Source organism: Chlorocebus sabaeus, chromosome 20 (genome assembly GCF_047675955.1).
Source record: "Chlorocebus sabaeus isolate Y175 chromosome 20, mChlSab1.0.hap1, whole genome shotgun sequence".
Classification (NCBI taxonomy): domain Eukaryota; kingdom Metazoa; phylum Chordata; class Mammalia; order Primates; family Cercopithecidae; genus Chlorocebus; species Chlorocebus sabaeus.
The window spans coordinates 24,153,573-24,178,225 of record NC_132923.1 but is presented as its reverse complement, the minus strand read 5'-3'; the positions used below and the strand labels follow the sequence as shown (position 1 = coordinate 24,178,225).

Here is a 24,653-nt window from a genome sequence, read left to right as displayed (position 1 = left end):
GTGGTGTGTTTCATTCAGCCTGTGACAGTAAAAATAAATGAGTAATAGATGACTAGTGTGCTCTGGCTGCTGTGGTAATACCCTCTATTATTGAATCTGTCTAACCAGCCATTTATTTTTCTGTTGTCTGCAATTAAAGACCATCATGTTTTCTGACAATGTAGTAATTTCTGTTCAGTTAAAGTGTATGTTGTTATTGGATTAAAAATAATAAAATTGAATTTACTTTATTTTTATTACTAAACCCCCTCAAAACATAAATCTAAGATCATTTAAAATTTCTTATAAAATAAGTGAAATATCATTAATATATTAAAACCCAGCTTTGATAGTTTTGAATATAGGTGTTTGGCCTTCAAATTTTGACATGAGATATAAATGACAGTAGTAGCACATCTAGTCGTTGACCTTGTAGCCAGCCTCCAAGATGGCTCCCAATGATCTCTACCTCCTGATATTCACACCCTTGAGTAGTCTGCCCCCAAATTTACCAGAGTTGGTCTGTGTGACTGATAGAATACATCAGAAATGATGGTGTGTCACTTCCAAGATTAGGTTATAAAAGACATTGGGACTTGCATCTTGGTCTCTGTCTCTTTTAGGGTTCTGGGGGTCACTTGCTCTGTGGGAAGCTGGCACTTGTAAGGAGCCAAGGCCTATGCCAACAGTCATGTGAGTAAGTAAGCATGGAAGTGGGTCCACCAGTCACAGTCATGGTTTCAGATAACTACAGCCCTGACCAACAGTTTGATTGCAACATCATGAGACCCTGAACCAGAACCACCCAGCTAAGCCCCTCCCAGATTCCTGACCCTCCAAAACTGTGAGATTTTTTTTTTATGTTTATTATTTAGGCTGCCTACTTTGGGGGTGATTGGTATGCAGGAATAGATCATTACACACCCCCATTACATTTCTTCATTCTTCAAATCTTAATATCTGTTTTGGGGTTTCATTATTATTTATATTATTAAACCTGTAATCCATATAGTTCAGCTGATTGAATCATTAAGTTGATTGAAAAATACAATGTTCTGTCTTCCATGTTCCAGTTCAGTGTTTGATATAATAAATATAGACTTTGAATTCACCTTTCCTATATTTGATCCCATATTAGAATGTACTTAAGAGAATCGCTCTCTGACAAGGAGTCTCTTTTAGGTTATTCCACAGATCCTTTTCCTTTACAGGCAAAGCTGTCTGTATTATACAACTTGTAATTACTATGTAAGTGATTATGGAATTACTATGAAGTACTGCAAGAGAAAGCAGACAGCCAAACAACTGTTCTCAGGCTGAGACCTCACCAAAGAAGCTCTTTGTCTATTACTCATAACTCTGTGGTGCTTATTAATTATACAGAGTAATCACAGTGTGGGTTTTAAAAGTCATATTTTTGGGATTAGTTAACTATATACTACTCAAACCAGAGAGACAGCTTCTCAGCAGATCTGATGTCAAGGTCATGAATTGTAGTCTAGCTCCTACTCTTCCATCCCACTTTCTTCATGGTGCTCTGAAAAGGAAAAGGTTATTAAAAATATTTGGGTGTACTTTTTCTATTTCCTTTTTGCCCTACTAAACCAACAATGCCAATAATTATTCCTTTACCATCACTAACCATGCTGAAATGGCTATCATGAATAAGAAATGTGGCAGTTAGAAAAGTAGTATTTCAGCTGCATAAAGAGATTATTTTTTCTTTTGCTTCTTTTTCTAAACTTTTCTATTTTTCTAAACATGGCCTAAAAAAGTGGGGGGGGGGGGGGGGGAACATAGCTGGGTGAGGTGGTATGTGCCTTTAGTCCCAGCTACTCAAGAGGCTGAGTTGGGAGGATCACTTGAGCCCAGGAGGTCAAGGCTGCAGTGAGCTTGCAGCACTACACTGCAGCCTGGTTGACAGAGCCAGACCCTGTCTTAAAAAAAAAAAAAATTTTTTTGCTTTCAGTGAGTTATAGGTAATCAATTTCAGGTTTTTTAGCTGAATTTAAAGAAATTAAAAGAAACATGGTAAAAGGGAAACATTGATGAGTCCCATGTTGTTTGGCACTGTTGCTTTTAAAATATAACTAGCTTTTTGGTTTTATTTTCACTATGTTTTATTGATTGATTGATTGATTGATTGATTGATTGATTGATTGAAACAGGTTCTCCTTCTGTTAACCAGGCTGGAATGCAGTGGTATAATCAGAGCTCATAGCAGCCTAGATCCTGGGCTCAACCAATCCTCCTGCCTCAGCCTCCCAAGTAGCTGGGGCTACAGGCACATACCATCATGCCCAGCTAATTTTTTGTTTTTTGTAGAGACAAGGTCTCCCTATTTTGCCAAGTTTGGTCTTAAACTCCTAGGCTCAAGTGATTCTCCTGCCTCTGCCTCCCAAAGTGCTGGGATTACAGATGTGAGCCACTGCACCTGGCCATTCGCCATGTTTTAAAATAAGAAAAAGAATGACTGGTTCAGGAGTTGATCTTTTCTTTCCGCATCCTAAATGGACTAGATGTTATTTTGAAATTTTACTGTGAATTTCCTTTTTAACTTGGAGCTGAAAAAAGTCAGGTTTCATCTTAGACTCTGTGTTTTATACCTCCCCCACTTTAATTCACACACACACACATATACACACAATAAGGCTAGAAAGATGGTTATTAGTAACTTAAAGAAATGGATTTCTCTATTCATATTTCCAGTATACAAATACCATCCAAATACTCCAGTAATGTCATAAAGTAAGATGGCTGTAGTCGAGCCAGAAGTAAAACCCCGAACTTCTAACTGCTTTGAATATTTGCCAGCTAATAACAACATAAAATTTTACCATAAGACTAAGTGATTCCTGGGGCCTAAATTGGACAGTCAATGAAGAAGTCTTCAAATTTTCAGCACTGAAATACTTCTGTGTTAAAGAAACCCCATGTTTGCATTATTTTCTTAAAGATTCTTTTAAATTAAAGCATAGCCATTGAATTGCAAATTTCCGTTTCTTTTTAAACAGGCTCCTATTTGTGGATGGCGGTGCTAAGAAAACATAACTACTGATTAGTTTTTTAAAATGGATAAATAATAGTTTTCATGAATAGATTTAATTTGAAAGCTTAAATTACATAGTACTTTGCTGTAATTTTTTAGTTTCTTCAACCCTGTTAACACTTCATTTTTCATTGCAAAATATCTCAAGAAACTTTTAAATATCTGTGTAATAAGTAAAAAGTAATGTGCGTGTAATATGTGATGCTCATATGAAGTTCTTCAAGGTCTTCCTACAGAGATAAGGAAAGAGGGAAGGAAGCCTAGGAATATCTTTCCACCCACCTCCTGATCCTTATACTTCCAACTGGGTACCCAGGGCTAAAGCCCTTGACCAGACTCCAAGCACCAGCTTGCATCCCCTTCTTACATGCTCATCCCCAAGGCTCATCAAGCCTTGAAAGAGACAGAAAAGAGAATGGAGAGTAACAACCAAACAGAGACAAGAAGAGGGGGTGGAATTTGGCAGCAGGTGGAAGAGATTTTGTGTGCATTTCTGGTTGTGAGGTGCCTCCATCCTTCTTGACCCATCAACAACTGAGTAATGGTTCATATGTACAGATCACAAGTCGTCCTAGATTGTAATGTGATCCTACTTACATTTTGCACACTTTATATATCTGCTGGCATTTTGTTAGGTCTCTAAATATATAAACTCATAAAATTGTCATGCTTAACATATTTTAGGAATGCTAGTGCCATAACATGGGGAAAAAATAAGATGTATCTGCTGGTAATATAAGCATTCATAAGCAGATACAAGCAGAGGCAGTAAGCACAGAGGTTAAGGACACAGATTTTGGAGCCGGGCTGCCTGGGTTTAAATGCCAATTCAGACAACTTGCTAGATGAATAATCAGGAATAGTTTTCTCATCAGCAAAATCGAGATGATAGCACTACCTTACAGGGTTGTACATTTTAAACAAGTTAATATGACTATAAATATTTAGAACAATGTCTAATACACAGTGCTTTATAAGTATTTGTTCGTGTTAATATACCATGCCACCTTTCTAATGCTGTTTCTTTAGATGGCTCAATCTGACTCGTAATTAGCAGGTTACATTTATACTAATACCACAACCTTTAATGTATAACCACTGGATAGCAAATACCCCCTTCTCAGTAGTTTTAAAAAACAAGATGCTTATTTTTTTTCCTCTTTCCCAGGCCCAACACAGAGATACTTTCATTGAAGAACGCTATGGAAAATATAACATCAGTGATCCTTTAATGGCTCTACAGAGAGATTTTGAAACACTGAAGGAGAAAAATGATGGCGAAAAGCAGCCAGTCTGCACAAACCCACTCTCTATTCTTAAGGTGGTGATGAAGCAGTGCAAGAACATGCAGGAGCGCATGCTGTCCCAGCTGGCTGCTGCTGAGAGCAGGCACCGAAAGGTAGGTTCACCTCAGTTGATGTGTAAATCTTTGTGAAGTCTTTATAAATTATGCCTGATACTTTCTTGTCAGCTGCCAGTTTTTCACAGTAATTCAGTTGGGCATCTCGCGGGTATCAAAAAGCCCCTTAGTTTATGTAAGAGTCAGGAGATAGAAAAGAAAACACAGCTTATTCCAAGTGTTAAGTTTAGAGAATGTGCCAGACACGTTATTTAAGACGGCATTCCTTCTTGATATATCACTCCAAAACACTTTGTATGTTTTTTCAGTTCTTGATCATTCAAACTTTGGGGTTTGGCCAAGCTTGTAGCTGAAGGGAGTGTTCTCTATTTGCTTACTTAAGAGATAAATAAAAAGATTAACAGGTATTTGAGGCATGCTATATCCAAGGGAGAGAAAGAATTTACCTGAGGATAAACACAGAAGCCAATAGATTATTTTCATTTATTCCTGTTATTCCTAGTTTTGAGTTTCATTGCATTTTATTGCTCATGAAACCATAAACAGTCCCTAGGTTTATTTACCTTAAAGGTGTTCTACTCTATTAGTGAAGTGGTGTGTGTGTGTGTGTGTGTGTGTGTGTGTGTTTCCATATTTAACGAGCCCTAAATTAGGAAGGCAAACCTTACAGTTATTTACCTGAAAGCTGTTCTACCCTATTAGAAAAGAGTGTATCTGTGTGTGTGTGTGTGTGTGTGTATGTGTGTGTTTCCATATTTAACGAGCCCTACATTAGGAAGACAAACCTTACGGTTATTTACATTACTTACCTTAAAGCTGTTCTACCCTATCAGTAAAGAGAGAGAGAGAGAGAGAGAGAGAGAGTGTGTGTGTGTGTGTGTGTGTGTGTGTGTGTGTGTGTGTTTCCATTTCTAACAAGCCCTAAGAAGGCAAACCAGTGCTTTCCTCTGCTTCATCTTACTGGAATTCTAGTGCTTGTGAATTTATTCACCAACTTGTCATCTTGTCATTTACTGCTCAAATTTGGCCTGTAAAAGATGCTTGGCTACAATCTTCATTTTTAAAACACTATCAGTTTAGATTTATGCCAACAAGGCGGTTATCAGTGCATTTGGTAGGAAACATTTTCATCTGAAAAACTGGGTTAGCAGCTGCAAAATTTGGTGGACCTTACTTTTCTGGTTACCAGCATTAGAGCCATCTGCTTAAATTGCATCTGATAAATTTTCTAGGCTCTGGGTCTCGCACATGATCTTTTCTTTCCCTTCACAGAAGCCAAATGAAAGGCCAGAGTGGAACTTCTTAACCATGTGGATAAGCCTCAGATGTTCCACAATCCCCCAGAAAATAGAATGTTCAGAGTTTATGTATTTTTGTAGGAAATGTATTTTTTCCATAGCTTTAATTAGATTCTCCAAGTTACCAGTTACCCAGAACCCAAAAAAGTTTTAACCTCTGATTAGAATGAAGTAATCTGAAAACATTTACACTCCAATTTAAAAGGTTATCAATGGGTGGGAGTTAGTTGCCTAAATTTGGGGCGGGGGGGCGGCTTTTACATAATCCTCTAAAAAATCTTCACAACATTCTTGGTTAATAGGCAGGCTTTATTTCCACTTCATCCATGAGGTGACTGAGTTGTGTTGAAGCTAGTTGGGCTAGCTTTCATGCCCATGGAAGGTGTACTATGGACAGTTTGTGGCTCTAGGTAATTGGAGAGAGGAACAAGTTAAAAATAATTCAAAATTTCTTAATACTATATTGCAGTGCTAAATGTTTTAAGTACTAAATTTAATTTAAGTACTAAATTTTTGAAACAAAGTACCTATCTATTTTTTTTTTTTTTTTTTTGAGATGAAGTCTTACTCTGTCACCTAGGCTGGAATGCAGTGGTGCAGTCTCAGCTCCCTGCAACCTCTGCCTCCCAGTTCAAGTTTAAGTGGTTTATCAAAGTAGAATGCTGACTTTGTTAGAAATCAAAGAGTACCTAGAGGCTTATAATTAGAGTGCTCATAGTCTCAGCTTATGCCTGTCACCTTGGCTTAGTTATTAACCATATTCCCTTTGACTGTCAGAAATGTTCTGATTTGAATAATAAATTACATGGTCATTGTGCTTACAATGAAAAACAGAGTTTCCTATTCCACCTCTTCTCATTCCCCATCCTCCCTAGTATTCACAGGCAACCACTTTTTTCTTTTAGCCATTCACTTTGGTAGCTAACCTCCATATTTCTAAATACTGCACTGTTCTCTCTTGCTTTATCAATTTTAGACTTTTATATTACTTTCTTTTGTATAGGTGCATATTTAGTTATCTTACACCCCACCTCCCTTTCCTTAACCCTTACCCAGAACAAATTTAATCCTCTTTTCCCACCACCATTCTGTGTCACACTATTTCTTGAGTGTGACAGGCTCAGGATTTGGGAATACTAAATGTGACAGATGCTAGATGTTGATGGTCTGTGTGCAGGAATCAGAGTGAGGGGACAAATAATTCTGAAAATACAGGCTTTAAAGGCCAGACACGGTGACTCATGCCTGTAATCCCAGCACTTTTGGAGGCCAGGACAGGCAGATCACTTGAGTTCAGGAGTTCAAGGCCAGACCAGCCAACATGTGAAACCCCATCTCTGCTAAAAATACAAAAATTAGCCAGGCATGGTGGCGGGCCTGTAATCCCAGCTACTCGGGAGGCTGAGGCAGGAGAATAGCTTGAGCCCGGGAGGTGGAGGTTGTAATGAGCTGACGTCGCACCACTGTAATCCAGCTTGGGTGACAGAATGAGACTCTGTCTCAAAAACAAAACAAAAACAGGCTTTAAGCCAGTTCTCCTGTTTTCTGTTCTACATTTCACTTCTCCTCTGTAGTACCTGCCACCTCCAGGTACCATCTCTTTGGGGCTCTGCAAGGCAAAACAGCTTCCCTCCTTCAAATTAAAGTAGTTACCACTCCTCCAGCGTCTTTTCTTCTTCAAAATATTATTAAAATTCCTTCTCTGCTAGAGGCTCTCTCCTTTGTCTTTGTGGGGTTTTAGTGTTTTTATTCCATTTCTGTAATTTTAGAGGACTCTCAAATGGGAGAAGATATGACTTACCACTTTTGGCCAAAAGCATGTCTTTCTATTAAATTGAAAAATTAGATGAAAAAAGGAAATGTGCCAAATTTTTTTCTTTCTTTTATTTTGAGAGACAGGGTCTTGCTATGTTGCTTGGGCTGGAGTACAGTGGCTATTAACAGGTACGATCATAACAACCTATATCCTGGAACTCTTGGGCTCAAGTGATCCACCTCAGCCTCCCAATTATCTGGAACTACAAGCACACACCACAGCACCAGTCACTCTTTTTTTTTTTTTTTTTTTTTTTTTTTTTTGAGATAGAGTTTCACTCTTGTTGTCCAGGCTGGAGTGCAATGGCACAATCTTGGCTCACCGCAACCTCCGCCTACTGGGTTCAAGCGATTCTCCTGCCTCAGCCTCTTGAGTAGCTGGGATTACAGGCATGTGCCACCACGCCTGGCTAATTTTATATTTTTAGTAGAGATGGGGTTTATCCATGTTAGTCAGGCTGGTCCCAAACTCCCAACCTCAGGTGATCTGCCCGCTTTGGCCTCCCAAAGTGCTGGGATTACAGGCATGAGCCACTGTGCCCAGCCTTTTTTTTTTTTTTTTTTTTTGAGACAAAGTCTCACTCTGTTGCCCTGTTGCCTGGGCTGGAGTGCAATGGCATAATCATGATTTACTGCAACCTCGACCTCCCTGGGCTGAGGTGATCCTCCCACCTCAGCCTCCTGAGTAACTGGGACTACACGCACACCTCACCATGCCTAACTAATTTTTGTATTTTTTTGTAGAAATAGGGTTTTGGGTTGGGCACAGTGGGTCACACCTGTAATCCCATCACTTTGGGAAGCTGAGGCAGAAGGAGCACTTGAGTCCAGGTGTTTGAGACCAGTCTGGGCAACATGGCGACACCCTATCTACAAAAAATCAGCAGGCCATAGTGGTGTATGCCTGTAGTCCCAGCTGCTCAGGAGGCTGAGGTGGGAGGATCACTTGAACCTAGGAGGCAAAGATTGCAGTGAGCCGACATGACGCCAATGCATTCCAGCTTCGGTGAGAGTAAGACCCTGTGTCCCCAAAAAGAAAAGAGAAGAGAAGGAAGGAGAGAGAAAGGGGAAAGGGGAGAAAGAAATGGCTGGTCTTCAACTCCTGGGCTCAAGCGATCCTCCTGCCTCTGCCTCCCAAAAGTACTGGGATTACAGGCATGAGCTCATTTGTATTTTTATAGGGCAGTTTCATGTCCCAGAAAATTTTCTCTCTTCACTCATAAAAATTTTTAGTGAGAAGACTAAGAAATGGCCTTTGGGACAAGAGTGCTCTACCCTGGAGGTCTGGGCCAAGGCACTTCTGAAGCATGAGCAGAAGCTACTAAGCAATCAGAATATTTGCAGTTGTAGATGGGATTATGTGAAAAATGTCGCTTTAAATTTGTATTCTCGGCCATGTGTGATGGCTCACACCTGTAATCCCAGCATTTTGGGAGGCTGAGGAGGGTGGATCACTTGAGCCTGGGAGTTCAAGACCAGCCTGGGCAAGATGACAAAACCACATCTCTACAAAAAATAAAATTAGCTGGGCATGGTGGTGCACACCTGTAGTCCCAGCTACTCGGGAGGCTCAGAGGTGAGAGAATTGCTTGAGCTCAGGAGGCTGAGGCAGCAGTGAGCCATGATTGCACGACTGCAGTGCAGCCTGGGTGACAGAGCAAAGACCCTGTCTCGAAAAATAAATATATTTGTCTTCTCCTTAAAATTGGGCTTAATCCTTTGGCACCAGGATAAGTGGAATAGGGGTAGGCAGGTTAAATAAAAGGCCTTATGAAAAATCTCCATTTAAGATCTGTATAATTGAGCCTTTTTTCATGCAGTAGGAAGTCAAGAGAGTCTTTTCACCTCTTACCTAACTATGTAAAAAGGTATATTATTAGTTAAACAAGGCACACTTAGAATGTCACCTATTTGAAATGTTGAATTTCAGGCTCCTCCTTTGGTGCCTCCGGTGATTTGAGCATTGAGAGGAAAGTCTCAGCTTTCAGGTTTCTGTGATCCTGTCTTGCTCCATCACCTGCACCTGGCCCCCAGTAACACCAAACTGCCTGCAGTTTCTTGGAATTGCCGTTATTTCTCGAAACCTCCTCAACCCCTCTAGCTAATTAGTTGCTCTCTTCTCTCTGTTTGCATATCATTCTCTGCATACTTCAAGTAAAGTAAATATCTTACTGTTAAACGCAGAGCTTTCATGTCTTTCACTGTAAGTCAGTGTGCTCCTTGATAGCCCTTGCTGGGTTTCATTCATTCATTTGTTTGATCTCTGGAACTATCTTAGGTGCCTGATTTGGCACTTACTATTGGTTGTATTAATCAATGTGACTCCTTGATATTTGGAAATGAAATTTTTAAAATTCTTTAAAGGTGATCCTAGACCTTGAGGAAGAAAGGCAGCGGCATGCACAGGATACGGCTGAAGGAGATGATGTCACCTACATGCTAGAGAAGGAAAGAGAGAGGCTGACTCAACAGGTAATTAAGGTAGAGGGATTCACGGTAGCATTTGCCTGGAATCGCATTTCCCAAAGATTATTTTGCAGGATGCCAATTGGTATTGTTCAAAAAAGGGGCTTTGTGGTCAAATAAGTTTAGGAACTACTGGATTAACCAAAGTTAAACAGGTTTCTAACTTTGTTAGGATCTTTAGTATGCAGAAGCACATTGTGAGTCTTGAAGAACAAGATAGGGTATTCTGTGTTTAGAAAATCCATGGTTTTATAAAATCTTTTATTGGCATAGATCCCTCACTGTGGGACTATTGTTCCATAGAACACTCTTTGGGGAATGGTAACTTACGGCTTGTAGCTCTCAATCTTTTGACTTAAAACCCCCAGTAAGAAATGATATTTTATGTCACAACCCAGTATATGTAGACACACACAGTTATGCGTAAAACAAAAATCTCATGAAATCATATAAAACCCCTACTGCTACAGTACACATTGATATTTTCTATTTATATATTTTTTTAAAATTCTAGTCATGGCTCAATTTGTTTCCCCATCTGTTAATGGATCTCAGAGTTTGAAAAACACTGAGTTTCTTCAACCCTTTCCTTCTCACAGAGAATCTCTGCCTCAAATAGGGTTGGGAAGACAATTAAAACAGACCAGATTTGTGTAAAAATTATGATTCAGGCTGGGCACAGTGGTTCACGCCTGTAATCCCAGCACTTTTGGAGGCCTAGGAGGGCGGATCACCTAAGGTCAGAAGTTTGAGACCAGCCTGACCAACATGGAAAAACCCCATCTCTACTAAAAATACCAAATTAGCCGGGTGTGGTGGCACGTGACTGATCCCAGCTACTTGGGAGGCTGAGGCAGGAGAATCGCTTGAACCCACGAGGCGGAGGTTGCAGTGAGCCAATATTGCGCCATTGCACTCCAGCCTGGGAGACAAGAGCAAAACTCAGTCTCAAAAAAAAAGTATGATTCAAATGCAACTGTTTGTGTTTGTTTGTTTCTAAGACCCAAGAAAATTATTGCTGAAACTTTAAAAGGTTTGTTTTCAGCAACATTCATCACAAAACGTGGTTGATACAGCTTTCTGTTACCTTGTTTTGATTGGTTCTGATGCTCTGCACATACATGAAACGCAAAGATACATCATATTCCCACTAATCACTCCAAGACAGTACAGGAACTAGAAGTGCCTCCCAAATCATCAAAGAAAGATTAAATCATAGTATGTGCATTTTTTGTTAGGTGTTCTAAAACTTCAGAAGTACTTGATCTAAGCACTGTGATATGCATGTTAATCCTGTATACCAGAGAACAGCTAACAAAGACACTCTCCTTGATCATAGTTTTTCAGTATATCTCTCTTTTCTTTTTTTCTAGTTGGAATTTGAAAAATCCCAAGTGAAAAAGTTTGAAAAAGAACAGAAGAAGCTCTCTAGTCAGCTGGAAGATGAGCGCTCCCGCCATAAGCAGCTCTCATCCATGCTTGTGCTTGAGTGCAAGAAAGCCACCAACAAGGCAGCCGAGGAAGGACAGAAGGCAGGAGAGCTGAGCCTGAAATTGGAGAAGGAGAAGAGCCGGGTGAGTAAGCTGGAAGAAGAGTTGGCAGCTGAGAGAAAGAGAGGCTTGCAGACTGAGGCCCAGGTAGAGAAGCAGTTATCAGAGTTTGACATCGAAAGGGAACAACTGAGAGCAAAACTGAACCGAGAAGAGAACCGGACCAAAACTCTGAAAGAAGAAATGGAAAGCTTAAAGAAGATAGTGAAGGACCTAGAGGCTTCCCACCAGCACAGTAGCCCTAATGAGCAATTGAAGAAACCAGTAACCGTGTCCAAAGGCACAGCAACTGAGCCTCTCATGCTAATGTCTGTGTTTTGCCAAACAGAGAGTTTTCCAGCAGAAAGAACCCATGGGAGCAACATAGCCAAGATGACAAACACTGGGCTGCCTGGTCCTGCCACTCCTGCTTACTCATATGCAAAAACCAATGGCCATTGTGACCCAGAGATACAAACTACCAGGGAGCTGACTACAGGCAACCATGTAGAAAACCAAGTGCCTCCACGGGAAAAATCTGTGGCACTGGCCCAAGAGAAACCAGTGGAGAATGGTGGGTGTCCTGTGGGGATTGAGACTCCAGTCCCAATACCCAGTCCACTCCCTTCCAGTGGGAGCTCACTGTCTCCCAGCAGCACTGCCTCCTCCTCTCTAACATCCTCTCCTTGCTCTTCGCCGGTACTCACTAAGCGTTTATTGGGGTCATCAGCTAGCAGCCCTGGCTACCAATCATCCTACCAAGTAGGGATCAACCAACGGTTCCATGCAGCTCGGCACAAATTTCAGTCCCAAGCAGATCAGGAGCAACAAGCCAGTGGCCTACAAAGCCCTCCGTCCAGGGATTTATCCCCCACCCTCATAGACAACTCTGCCGCCAAGCAGCTGGCCCGAAACACTGTCACTCAGGTGCTCTCCAGATTCACTAGCCAACAAGGGCCAATCAAGCCAGTCTCTCCCAACAGCTCTCCCTTTGGCACAGACTATCGAAATCTGGCCAATACTGCCAATGCAAGAGGTGACACAAGCCATTCACCTACTCCAGGGAAAGTGTCCAGTCCCCTGAGCCCCCTGTCTCCAGGAATCAAGTCCCCAACCATCCCCAGAGCTGAGAGAGGAAACCCTCCACCCATCCCACCCAAAAAACCTGGCCTCACCCCTTCTCCATCTGCTACCACTCCACTGACCAAAACTCATTCCCAGGCAGCCTCTTTGACCACCACAGAAGACCTTGCCAGCAGCTGCTCTTCCAATACTGTTGTAGCAAATGGTAAGGATGTTGAGTTACTTTTGCCTACCAGCAGCTAGTCCCTAGGAGGGAGTGTCCACGTTTGACATTCCATCAGATTTCGTCCAAGAGCTCAGTCAGACTTTTGAGTCAGATTATGTTATTTATTTTGATAGTAACTGAAACCATCTGTATAATACATTTAGTGTATTTCACCATTTTGTATTTTTTAAGTAGAAATTGAGTAGTTTGGATTTTTATGGCTCACATCTTTTTACTGAAGCCAGAAAGGCACCTCAAAGATGTCTCAAGCTCAGCAGTCACCGTCATGTTGTGATGAAGAAAGCAAATCACCAGGTGGTGATTTGGTATCTATTTGGGAACTAAAATCACTCAACACTCATTTTGAATTATGCAGAAGTGGTTCATGCAGATTTTTATTCCAGATGAACATGTTTTAAAAGTGCCTGAAATATGACTGCCACATGAATGTGATTCTGCAGCAAAAAACACAAAATGGATCATTTAATTGCAGAAAATGACATCCTCTGCGAATTTTGAATGTTAAAAACCAACACTGCTTTTGATTCTCTTTTAATGTTTTAATACAAGCTTTGTGTTCTGAAACAAGGCTGCATACGTAGGATGGGAATCCTTCTAAAGGTGGGTGTGAACTCACCACAAGCTGAGCTTTATAGAGCCCTTGAGAAACCCTCCTGAGAAAATCAGTTGGGGTGCTGATTTTCTTGTACTTTTGAAAAATTGAGTCACTCCCGGTTTCCTGCATAAGTTCTTGAACAGAATGAAATCACATCTCCATTGAAAAAATGTCTCAGACATCTACTGTTGTGTAAGGAACTTCTGATTCTGATTGCTGTTACTTGAATAGGAAATGGTTACTCATTCTGTATAAAAGTTTTGCAACAGAATGAAATTTTTATTCTGTAATCAAAAAGCAATAACTTGAAATTCACTCTTTGTAATATTATAAGTCAGAATTATACAAGTTTTACCAAATTGTTACACTTATTCTCCAAGCTGCCAGAACCTGGTATCTGTATCTCTAAAACCAAATTAACTTTTGCTTAAATGGGAAGTATACATAGATCTGTACAGAAACTTTACCCCTTTACATGTTTAACATACACACACTTAAACACATAAATATTAGTGTGATTATATCTTTGGAGTTTGCAATATAGCATAAAGGACAAGTAGAACTGCACATTAAGATTACCTACCAAAGCAACTAGATGTGGCTGGGACGCAATCAAAGGAGGAGTTTTGTCCACAGGATGGTGGGGAAATTCCAAATGAAGCCCAGATCTTCAGTATCATAAAAAGGCAGAGCTGGCCAGGCACAGTGGCTCATGCCTGTAATCCTATCACTTTGGGAGGCTGAGATGGGAGGATCGCTTGAGACCAGGTGTTCAAGACCAGCCTCATCAACATAGCGAGACCCCATCTCTATTAAAAAAAATAAATAGGCAGAACTAAACTAGCCCCAGTGTCACAAAACTCAACTGGTCATATAAATGAGTGAAGCAGGCCTCTCAAGCGGTGTAAAACAGCTGGGAGTAGTGGGAGCTGTGGCAAACTGAAGTGCCCAAGCCCCATTTCAAAAGGGCATCTGTTCAGCTCCATCTGCTTGCTGCCATGCAAGAATGCTAAACCAGGATAACCAGTTCTTCACATTTTTTGAAATCCAGATTTTCATGAGAAACATTCTCATTTTTAAATATCAAGAACTGATTTTAAAATGTTTAAATAGTGCTGGTTAAACAAACACTTCTGCAGCTGGATTTAGGTTGCAAGCTGCCAAGTTGCAACCTCTTTCATTCTAGAAACTTCTGTCATTTTCATCATAGCAAGTCTATGTGGACAAAAGCCTCCAAACTTTCCAAGTGTGTAGGCCAGTACAGCTGGCAAGGTTCATAGAATATAATGACTATCCCCCTCTGCCAAATAAGACTATCCACAACCCAGCTCAGACACAGTGGTTATATGGATTTTGTGTCCATACAGGGGAGGCCTTGGTGTCCTCACATACATTCTCCTAGCCAACATCTATCCAGCAGCCCTGACCTCCTGCTATAATTTAAGTCTATTTCCTTTTAGTCTAATAAGAGTTGATAGTAAAAAGGCAGGTGATGGAAATCAGTGTATAAATCACAATGGAGTATATTGGCGACTCCACAGCTTATAGTTTGATAAAGGCAAATACGTGAAAAATAAAAATGCTACTAATGCTCCAAGGTGTCTATCAAAATGATGTAGGAGGTATCTTAAACCGCCCAAAGCAATCATGCATTGAACTTTATAAAACTATGCAGAGCCAAAATGAATAGTGTTGGTAAAATAGTTAAACTTTCTAAACTGGAGAGGAGGCTACAGTGCCAGAGAGTTATTGTCTCTTTTGCTTTAAATGGTAATCTTAAAAGTTGCATTGTGCTCTTCCTTTGTTTGGGGATAGATATATATAGAGAGAGATACTATAAGGAAGTTTATTTCTTAGGAAGTGCACTGAATAATGCATTTCTTTTACAGTGTAATATGGGGGTGGGGATATGCAAAAGAAATGTGTATTTTTGCTAGTTGCCTATCTTCTGAGATAAATAAGCACAATCTTGCAATGGATCCAATAACCCAGTTAGGTATTATAGATTAGTATTTAAGTTTGCTGTAGATTGTGTGTGTGTGCTAAGTAAAAGTTCCATGATTCACAATTTTAGTATTAACCCATGTTGCAAAAGCTGTTACTGGCCAACAGATTGTAATGATGTGTACCATATAACACAAGCATTAACTAGGCATTAACGTTTGTAAAGCCAAATACACCATGCAGAAGTCTTCATTTTTATAACAGACTACATTAAAACAAGTTAAATCATGCTGTTTGGGGGAAAAATAGTCTTGTTTGTACAAAGTGAAAAATGGCACAATTTGGGCATATTTTGTTGCGAAGAGGGGGTGGTATAGAGGGAGCACTTGACTGTGGCTTTGACAAACCAAATGAAGTCAATGACCCATCCAGGTTAGACTCCCTAAGGAACTAAAACATTGATTTTCTTTAGAGTCTTAGAGCTGGAAAAGACCTTTACAGTAATCCAGTCTGTGATTTTTTTAACCATTTGGTGGTTCTGGACCTTTTGCAGAATCTTAGAAAAGACATAAAGTTTATCCCTAGAAAAATGAATATGCCTATATGCAAAATTTGTTTGATGGCTTCACAGGATCCAAAGACCCTGAAGCCATCCATGGCTCATGTATTCCTGCTTAAGAAAGCATAGTCTTGTTCTGCCCTCTCATTTTACAAATGATTAATGCAACCCTTTTCAACTACTCCAGTGCTGTTGCTGCTGCAATGTTAGCAAATGCAAGCCAGACAGAAGCACTTGAAAATCCTTTGATGTACAAAAAATGTTCAAACAGTGTGGATGTTTACATATCTGATGTTGCCAGCATTTAAGCCAATTAATGATCATTTCAACAAATAGTAGCTATATCCAGTTTCCCTTAATAGCCTGTCAGCAGTGCTGCCTTGTCAATTTGTGTGTGTGTGTGTGTGTGTGTGTGTGTGTGTGTGTGTGAATTCATAAGGAGTGCTTCTGATGCATAGTTCTTGAAATGGAACTTCAAATGTCTTTCGAAACTCTGGCTTCAAAATAGGATGTGTTTTCCTAATGAATCAAAAGTGGGCAGTGAGCATTGTTCCACAGGAATAATTTTTAATTTAATTTCTATCAAACTAGTTGAGAAATGAGAGCCTGTCCACCCACTATTTGTATATCAATGGCCAATTTATTAGTAAAAATAAAGGAGGAGAAAGGAGACTGGAGTAGTGGTTCTCAAACTTTACTGTGTGTTAGTATAACCTGGGAAGCCAGGTAAAATAAAGATTTCTGGAGATTGGATCCTCTGACGAGCTGATGCAGCTAGTCTGTTTGAGCAACAGCCCTTCGTAGCCCTTACCTGTTCTTTCACAACAACTTGCTATTTGCCTCTGACCTAAGGAAATGTCCTAAGCTTCTGAAACTGGTTTAGCAGAATGTCAGCGATATTCAGAGTCAAGAGTGCCTACATGAGTACCAAGCACCATGCTAATGATTTCACATACATATTACCTTATTAATCCTCACACGGGTGCTGTGTGGTGTTATTATCCCCAGTGTAGTGATGAGGTAGTTGAGGGTAGAGATTTGTACAAGCACCCTCAGCATATGACAGCCAGGATTTAAATCCTGGTGCTTTGTTCTTTCACTACCGGTATTTCCCAAATGAGAGTCTCCTGGAGCTCTTGTTAAACCTACAGATTCCCAGGCTCCTCCCCTGGCGATTCTGATTTCAGCAGGCTAAGGTGGAGCTCTAGATAAATGCCTTGGTGATTCTTCAGATAGAGCAAGTTTAGAATATCCTGCAGGACACCATACTGCTCCACAGCCCCCCCAAAAATGGATCATCGGACCTAACCAATGCCAGAAGACCTGCATCAGGTCAGATAAATGGAACAAAAGCAAAACATCATTAATTCCCCTCAAACAACATGTTTTTTAAGTATCTAAGATGAACCAGAAAGCAAGGTAGTTATTAAGAAAGATACAAGTTTAATCCTGTTCCCTGCCCTTAGGTTACTCACAATCTAGTTGGGGAAGCAAAACATTAACAAAATGATATATAATGAGTCCAGAGGCAACAGTTTGATAGAATAATGCAGGCGAGCTTTTAAAAACCATAGGGAGGGCCAGGCGCGGTGGCTCACGCCTGTAATCCCAGCACTTTGGGAGGCCGAGGCAGGCGGATCACGAGGTCAGGAGAACGAGACCGTCTTTGCTAACCTGGTGAAACCCCGTCTCTACTAAAAAATACAAAACATTAGCCGGGCGTGGTGGCGGGCACCTGTAGTCCCAGCTCTTCAGGAGGCTGAGGCAGGAGAATGGCATGAACCCAGGAGGCGGAGCTTGCAGTGAGCCAAGATCACACCACTGCACTCCAGCCTGGGCGATGGTCGAGCAAGGCTCCATCTAAAAAATAAAACCATACAGAGTTATTGAAGGTGGTTCTGGTAAAAGCACTCTGGTAGCTCAGAGGTAACACAGCTCTTTATGGGCAGGAAAACGTTAACTAGAAAGGGAATGAATGTCTTTTCTCCTCTCTCCAGGGCATTATTTACCTGGAGTTCTGTAACATGTCCCTGTGTTTGCTTTTTGTTTTCATTGGCTTGTCTTGATTCTAGGATAAGGTCAGAAGCACAGGACGTCCCCAAGAGCTGAGTTCTGTCTCAGGGAGACTGACAGACACCAGTGAGTGCTTTCTGCAAGGGTTGGGGCTGACCTAAGAAAGAGCTTCCAGGTCACAGCATTCTGCAATACATTGTCCGGTAACGTGTAGGGAAGATCTAGGAACACGCAAAAGGCGGTTTGAAAAAGGACCTGGTTGCCAAAATACCATATTACCCATCAATGTCCTCTCCTACCCATTTCCCTTCTCACACCCTCTAAATCTCTATAAGCAAATGAGGGGAATGCAAACTAAGCTTTGAACAGAATCAGATGAGTCCCTCTGGGACACTTGCAGAGGACTTATTTCTTCCGAAGGATGTGGCAGCAGCTTCTCCCAATAGTGGTAATGTTTGTTTCACTGTTAGACTGGAGCACAAGGAGCATGCAACATGTGGCTCTGTCCACACCACTGTGAGATTGTTGGTTCTGAGAAATTACTGGGGGAAGTGTTAAAACAAGATTGGCCTTATCTCTGGGGAGTCACCCGTTTAACCTGACAAGAATCCTACTCATTAACTCAATGTGTGAGACGCTAGGATGTGCCACATGGGTTCCCCTTCAGGAGTGAAATTTAATTCCCTAGGTGCGGGGAATGCTGACAGTAAGTGGCCCTCAGATATAACCCCTTATGGGAATCGCGTTCACTGAAAGAAAATCAACTTGGACAGCTCATATATTAATACAAAGACTGGGCATGGTGGCTCACACCTGTAATCCCAGCACTTTGGGAGACTGAGGCGGGTGGATTGCTTGAGGTCAAGAGTTCCAGACCAGCCTGGTCAACATGGTGAAACCCCATCTCTATTTCTATTAAAAATACAAACAAACAAAAAATAGCCGGGTGTCGTGGCACACACTTATAATCCCAGCTACTTGGGAGGCTGAAGCAGGGGAATCGCCTGAACCCAGGAGGTAGAGGTTGCAGTGAGCCAAGATTTTGCCGCTGCACTCCAGCCTGGGTGACAGAGCAAAACTCTGTCTCAAAAAACGAACCAAAAAAACAAAATAATTCAAAGACTAATTGATGTAAAGTTTATACTGACCCTCTTGTCCCAAATTAGGAGAATTCCGAAGGTTCATCTCAGCTTCAAAACCACCTGTAGAGTTGCCTGAGACCTTTATTGAGACTATATTGCAGATCATCTTCTCCCTCTGCCCAATCCTGCTTCCATTCCCTAGGTGTGGATCCCAAGGGCATTCCCAAGTAAGCCGCCTCCATCATAATCTCCATCTCAGTCTACTCTGTTCCTTTGGTCATGATGAAGTCCTCTAAAGAAGGGAGGACACATTTTCTGAGTATTTATATAGTGCCAAGCTCTCAATCAGATATTTTACACGTTACTTCATTTAATCAACAACTACTAAAAGAGGCAGATAATCCCTATTTCACAGGTGTGATCATTAACCCCTGCTGAGACACAGTAAAATTGCCCAAGGTCCTACAGCAAAGCAGAGCTGAGATTCAGTGTTAGCTGGGATTCCAATCGTTGAAACCCTATTTGGCTTTCAAGTCCACTCTCTTTCTGCTGGCCACACTATAGTATCAAAACAGTAATGATACATTTGGGGAGTTTTGAATATTAGCTTTTTGTCAGTCAAATACCCAAGTATAAGCACACTGATCAGCTAGCTTTCTTTGAGACCTTCAGCTAGAAACAAGATACTGAAGGAATTGGGTTTTGGTGCAGAGAAAGGAAAAGGATGATTTCCCCACACATGGAGTCATCAGATGTTAGAGCTAGAGGTAATCTTAGAGACCCTTAATTCTAGCTCCCTCATAATCTAGATGAGGAAAATGAGCCCTAGAAAGGCCAGGGGACAGGCCCAATTGTACATATCTAGTTCACAGCAAGGCCCGGCCTGTAGGGAAAGTCTGGCTCCCTCGTCCTGCCTCAGCCAGCTGCTCCTCCCTGAGCTGACCTGAAACCAGCAGTTCCTAGCCCAGCCCTGGCTGCTCCCTGGAGCACTCCTTCCCTCTCACCTGCTCTACCATGTCTGGCTTTGATCTTGTTCACCTGGGCTGCCCCATATTCCAGGCCTAGCCCTCTGCCTAGGGCTGTCTGCCTGCCACACTTGTTGCCACAAAAATCCTGTCCCCGTGTCTCTGAACAGGTTTGACGGCTGGGGCAAGGGTAGGAGCGGGGAGGGTGGTGGGGCTTCTCCTCCCACGCTGTACCTCCATCTGTCTAGAACCAGCTCTGGGAAGCACTCATCAGGCATGTCTTGCTCCTCAGGTCAGGCATGGACAAGATGCCACCAAAGTCCTGAACATCTAGCCCCTCCCTGCTCGGGAGTCTGACTTACCACACCTGCCTGCGGAGGAGGGAACAACTGAGTGCTTGAGGGGAGACTCCTCCTCCTCTTCCTCCTCCTCCTCTTCCTCTGAGGCCTTCCGCACCTGAACTCAAACATACAGCTCTGCTGGGAAGGAGCTTTTGTCTTTTGTGTCTTCAAAGGACTTATCCATTTCCCTTCTCTGTAGTGCCTACCCTCCTACTCCCCCTCTCCCTCAAGCCCACCCAACCCAAATCAAAGCCTTCTAGGATGGTTTGTGCCTCTGAGCAGACAGGGTGTCCTCAGGAAGACCCTGATCCAAAGGGATTCAGGGTGGTGGGGCAGTTTAGGGGTGGCGACCAAAGCACACAGGCCCCTTCTTCATCCCTAGCGTGTTTTCCTTCTCCTGAGTCTTGGTGAGTCAGAGCCACAGGGCCACGCACAAGGCTCCTATTCAGGGCTCGTTTTCCTTTCCCTCTGCTCAAATCTTGGCATCTCTCACTCCTTCATTCTCTATGTGGGCCTTATTCTCACCATGGGAAAGCTCTGCTCCCTGCCCTGTGCCGCCTCACTTTCCCCCAGCAACACACACACACACACCCCTCATCCTTGCCTTTTGAGAGTTTGCAGGCCCAGCTGGATACAAACATATAGGAGGTAGAACAAAATAGAAATGTTACGCTAATAAATCCTTATTCACATATTCACCCGGTTTTATTGCTTCTGGCTCTGTGCGGACCTCACCCAGGTTGAGAAGGGGACACACACCACACACTCGCTGTGCTTGCCCTTCATCTATTCAGCATATAGTTATTATGCACTGACTCTGTGTCAAGCAAGCATCATGCTAAGGGCTGGCATTTACACTCTGGTGGAGGAACATGTCTCAAAGAGGTGACTCTCAGGGTTGTGCAGGGCAGGATATTACAAGTGCTCCAAATGAGGGTTGGGGCCCCTAAGATTCAGGAGAACTGGAAATCCGTGGGTCTAGAGACTTAAGAAGCACCTGCTCTAAATAAAAGAGAGAAGGAGATCGGTTTGCATTGATATGGTTCTGGGTACACTACAGCAAGGAGTCTGAGCAAGAAAAGCAGTTCAGAACAGGAGCTTTGTCGCTCTGTGCGCAACTTTGGACAAGTGAGTGAACCTCTGCCAGCCTCCATCTCAGCATCAGTGAAATAAAGATGCGAACCTCCCTCTCAGGGTTTTGTGAGAATTCCGTGAGATAAAGCAGGCACGTGCCCAGCACACAGTAAGAATTGCGTGGGTTTGCTGCTCCCTTTGTGGAGCGGCACTACGGGTGAAGGCGCGGCGATAGAAGTTGCTTGTCTAGATTGGAAGCCAAGTGGTTCTGACGCCAAGGCCCTGCTGCAACGTGCCCGACGGGCTACTCCCGGCTGGCAGCCCCGCCCTTCTTCGGAAAGCTGACTTACTCGCGCCCCCTGGTGTTCCGCATGCTGTGACTCTCGCGACCGAGGTCTGGGCGCGCGCTACCTCTCTGAGGAAAGGACAGGGTCAGTGGCCAGGAAGCGGCCCACTTCAGACGCCGGTGCAAACAAGGATGTGCCTCCTCTCGTCCGCGTGCTCAGCCGCCTCTCTGGTGTCTAAGTTCGGAGCACAGCAGCTTACCCTGCCTGAAAAGCGGAACGAAGCCTAGACTGCGTAAAAAAACAGAGGAGAACAGAAACCACCACCTCACAGGATTGTTGTGAGCCTTAAATGAGCAAATTTAAGACTTAAAACAGGTCATTGACATAAGAAAACCTTCAAAAAGTGATAGCTATTAGTATTATGTAGCTCCTAGAACAGTGGCTGACTTATAGTAGACGCGCATAACTGTTAAAAAGGGACAAGGAGGACTCTATTTATGCATTCATCCATTTAATTATGCTTCGGAAATGTCTTGCTCTTTTCATACTGTCGATGCTGTAAACTACAAGACCCATAATAAGCCAAGTAAGTAAGCAAGAGCCAGCACTCTGGGAGGAAAACAAAGAGATTTCCTTTATTGAAATATCCATGCCACAGTTCCTACTAGGTGCCAGGCGCTGGGAGAGGCACTAGGATAGATAAATAAATAAGTTACAGGCCGTTAGGGATTTTAGGTGCTCGTGGGAGAGACAAACATGAAACGCAGTGTTATGTGGATAATAATAAATAGAGGAACAAGCTGTGGCTGCACGGTTAACCCCCGGTGGAGTGAGGAAAGGTCTCATAGAGGAAGGAACAATTGTCTTGGTCTTGAAGGAGAGGTAGATGCTCCCAGGTGAAGAAGAGAACGAAGGACATTCCAAGGAATGAGGATAGCATATACAATGCACCAAGTTGCCAGGAGGCGCCATGTTTCTGGTGAGAAGCCTGGGATGGAAGTCTAGATCAGGAGAAGTAAGCAGGAACTCGACAGGAAAGGGCGTCGTCTGCCCAGGCGAAGAATTTGGGCCGTTATTTGGTGGGCCGCTGGAAGCCTGAATTGAGGAACATCATGAGCACAGGCACATTTACCAAGAAGCTAATGAGGTTTAAGCTTCGAGGCCCATCACTGGCATGGCCCCTTCCAAACCCTGAAGAGCCCAAGCAATGTGGTTGTAAAATTTGCAAAATAAGATAAATCTTAACTGCAATCAGTTAACACTGCTGTCTCTTTTCACTCTTTCTCCTGTATCACACTTTCCCCCATGTTGGACGGCCTTGGAGTGGTAGCCATAAGCATTTTTGGAATTCAACTAAAAGTAAGTTGAGTGAAACACTACTTTGTTTAATACTTGTACTTAATTTTCCCCTTTTCTTCTTGATACATAATATTTTACATATTTATGGGGTATATATCATATACATACTATGTGTAATGATCAAGTTTGTTATATACGTGGTATGTATAATGGTCAAGTCTGTTATATACGTGGTATGTATAATGATCAAGTTTGTTATATATGTAGTATGTATAATGGTCAAGTCAGGATATTTGGGATATCCATCACCTTGGGTATTTATCACTTCTATGTGTTGGTATCATTTCAAGTCCTCTCTTCCAGTTACTTTGAAACATACAAAGTATTATTGCCAAGTATAGTCACCCTATTCTGTTATCAAACATTAGAACTTATTTCTTCTATCTAACTGTATGTTTGTACCCATTAATCAACTTATCTTGGTTCCCCTCCCACCAACCACCCTTCCCAGACTCTGGTTTCTATCTTTCTCTTCTCTACGGCCGTGAGGTCAACTTTTTTAGCTCCCACATATGAGTAAGAACATGCAGCATTTGTCTTTCTGTGCCTGGCTAATTTCATTTAACATAATGACTTCCAACACCATCCTTATGGCTGCAAATGAGTTGATTTCATTCTTTTTTATAACCGATAATATTCCATTGTGTATCTATACCAAGTTTTCTCTATTCATTTATCTGTTGATGGACACTTAGGTTTATATCTTTGCTATTGTGAATCATGCTGTAACACACATCTGAACGCAGGCATCCCTTTGATATACTATTTATTTTCCTTTAGCTAGATACCCAGTAGTAGGATTCCTGGATTATAGTAGTTCTATTTTTAGTTTTTAATAAATCTTCATATTGTTTTCCATAGTGGTACTAATTTACATTCCCATCAATGGTGTATAAGGGTTCCCTTTTCTGTGTGCCCTCATCAGCCTCTGTGATTTTTTTCTTCTTTATAATAGCCATTCTAACTGGGGTAAGATGATATATCATTTTGGTTTTGTTTTGCACGTCCCTAATGATTCATGACATTGAGCATTTTTTCATGTGTCCATTGGCCATTTGTCGGTCTTCTTTTGAGAAATGTCTATTCATGCCCTTATCCCATTTTTAATGGGGTTACTATTATTATTATTATTTACTGTTTAGTTGTTTGAGTTCCTTGTATATTCTGGAATTAGTCACCTGTTGCATGAGTAGTTAGCAAATATTTTCTCCCATTCACGAGGTTGTCTCTTTACTCTGTTGATTGTTTCTTCTGCTACATAGACGTTTTTCAGTTTAATACAGTCCTATTTATCTATTTTTTGTTTTTTTTTGTTTTGTTGCCTGTGCTTTTGAGGTCTTGGCCATAAAATCTTTGCCTAGACTAATGCCTTGAAGAATTTTCCCTGTGTTTTATTCTACTAGTTTTATAGTTTGCATCTTACATTGAAGTTCTTAATCCATCTTGAGTTGTCTTCTGTATCTAGTGAAAGATAGGAATCCAGTTGCATTCTTCTGCATATGGTTATTCAGTTTTCCCAGCACCATTTATTGAAGAGGGTGTTCTTTCCCCATTGTATGTCCTTGGCGATTTGTTGAAGATGAGTTGGCTGTAAATATGTGGATTTATTTCTGAGTTTTCAATTCTGTT

The 24,653-nt window shown here is 41.8% G+C and overlaps 1 protein-coding gene and 1 long non-coding RNA gene across 3 annotated transcripts in view; one reads left to right on the top strand and one right to left on the bottom strand.

Annotated features, from left to right (window-relative positions):
* The window catches only part of CTTNBP2NL (CTTNBP2 N-terminal like), a 65,169-nt gene extending 49,536 nt beyond the window's left edge, over nucleotides 1-15,633 (top strand). For both annotated transcript variants that reach the window (XM_007977557.3, XM_007977558.3), the window contains exons 4-6: nucleotides 4,197-4,427; nucleotides 9,866-9,973; nucleotides 11,341-15,633. In XM_007977557.3, coding sequence (XP_007975748.2) covers nucleotides 4,197-4,427; nucleotides 9,866-9,973; nucleotides 11,341-12,822 — 1,821 coding nt within the window. In that variant the 3' untranslated portion in view covers nucleotides 12,823-15,633. The remainder of the gene's footprint in view (nucleotides 1-4,196; nucleotides 4,428-9,865; nucleotides 9,974-11,340) is intronic.
* Nucleotides 15,634-17,326: 1,693 nt separating this feature from the next.
* LOC140709479 (uncharacterized) lies at nucleotides 17,327-23,831 on the bottom strand. The gene is made up of 3 exons (XR_012089983.1): nucleotides 21,729-23,831; nucleotides 19,065-19,290; nucleotides 17,327-17,763 (listed from the first exon to the last, which is right to left on the bottom strand). It is a non-coding gene; the product is annotated as an uncharacterized lncRNA (long non-coding RNA).
* Between the last annotated feature and the right edge of the window lie 822 nt (nucleotides 23,832-24,653).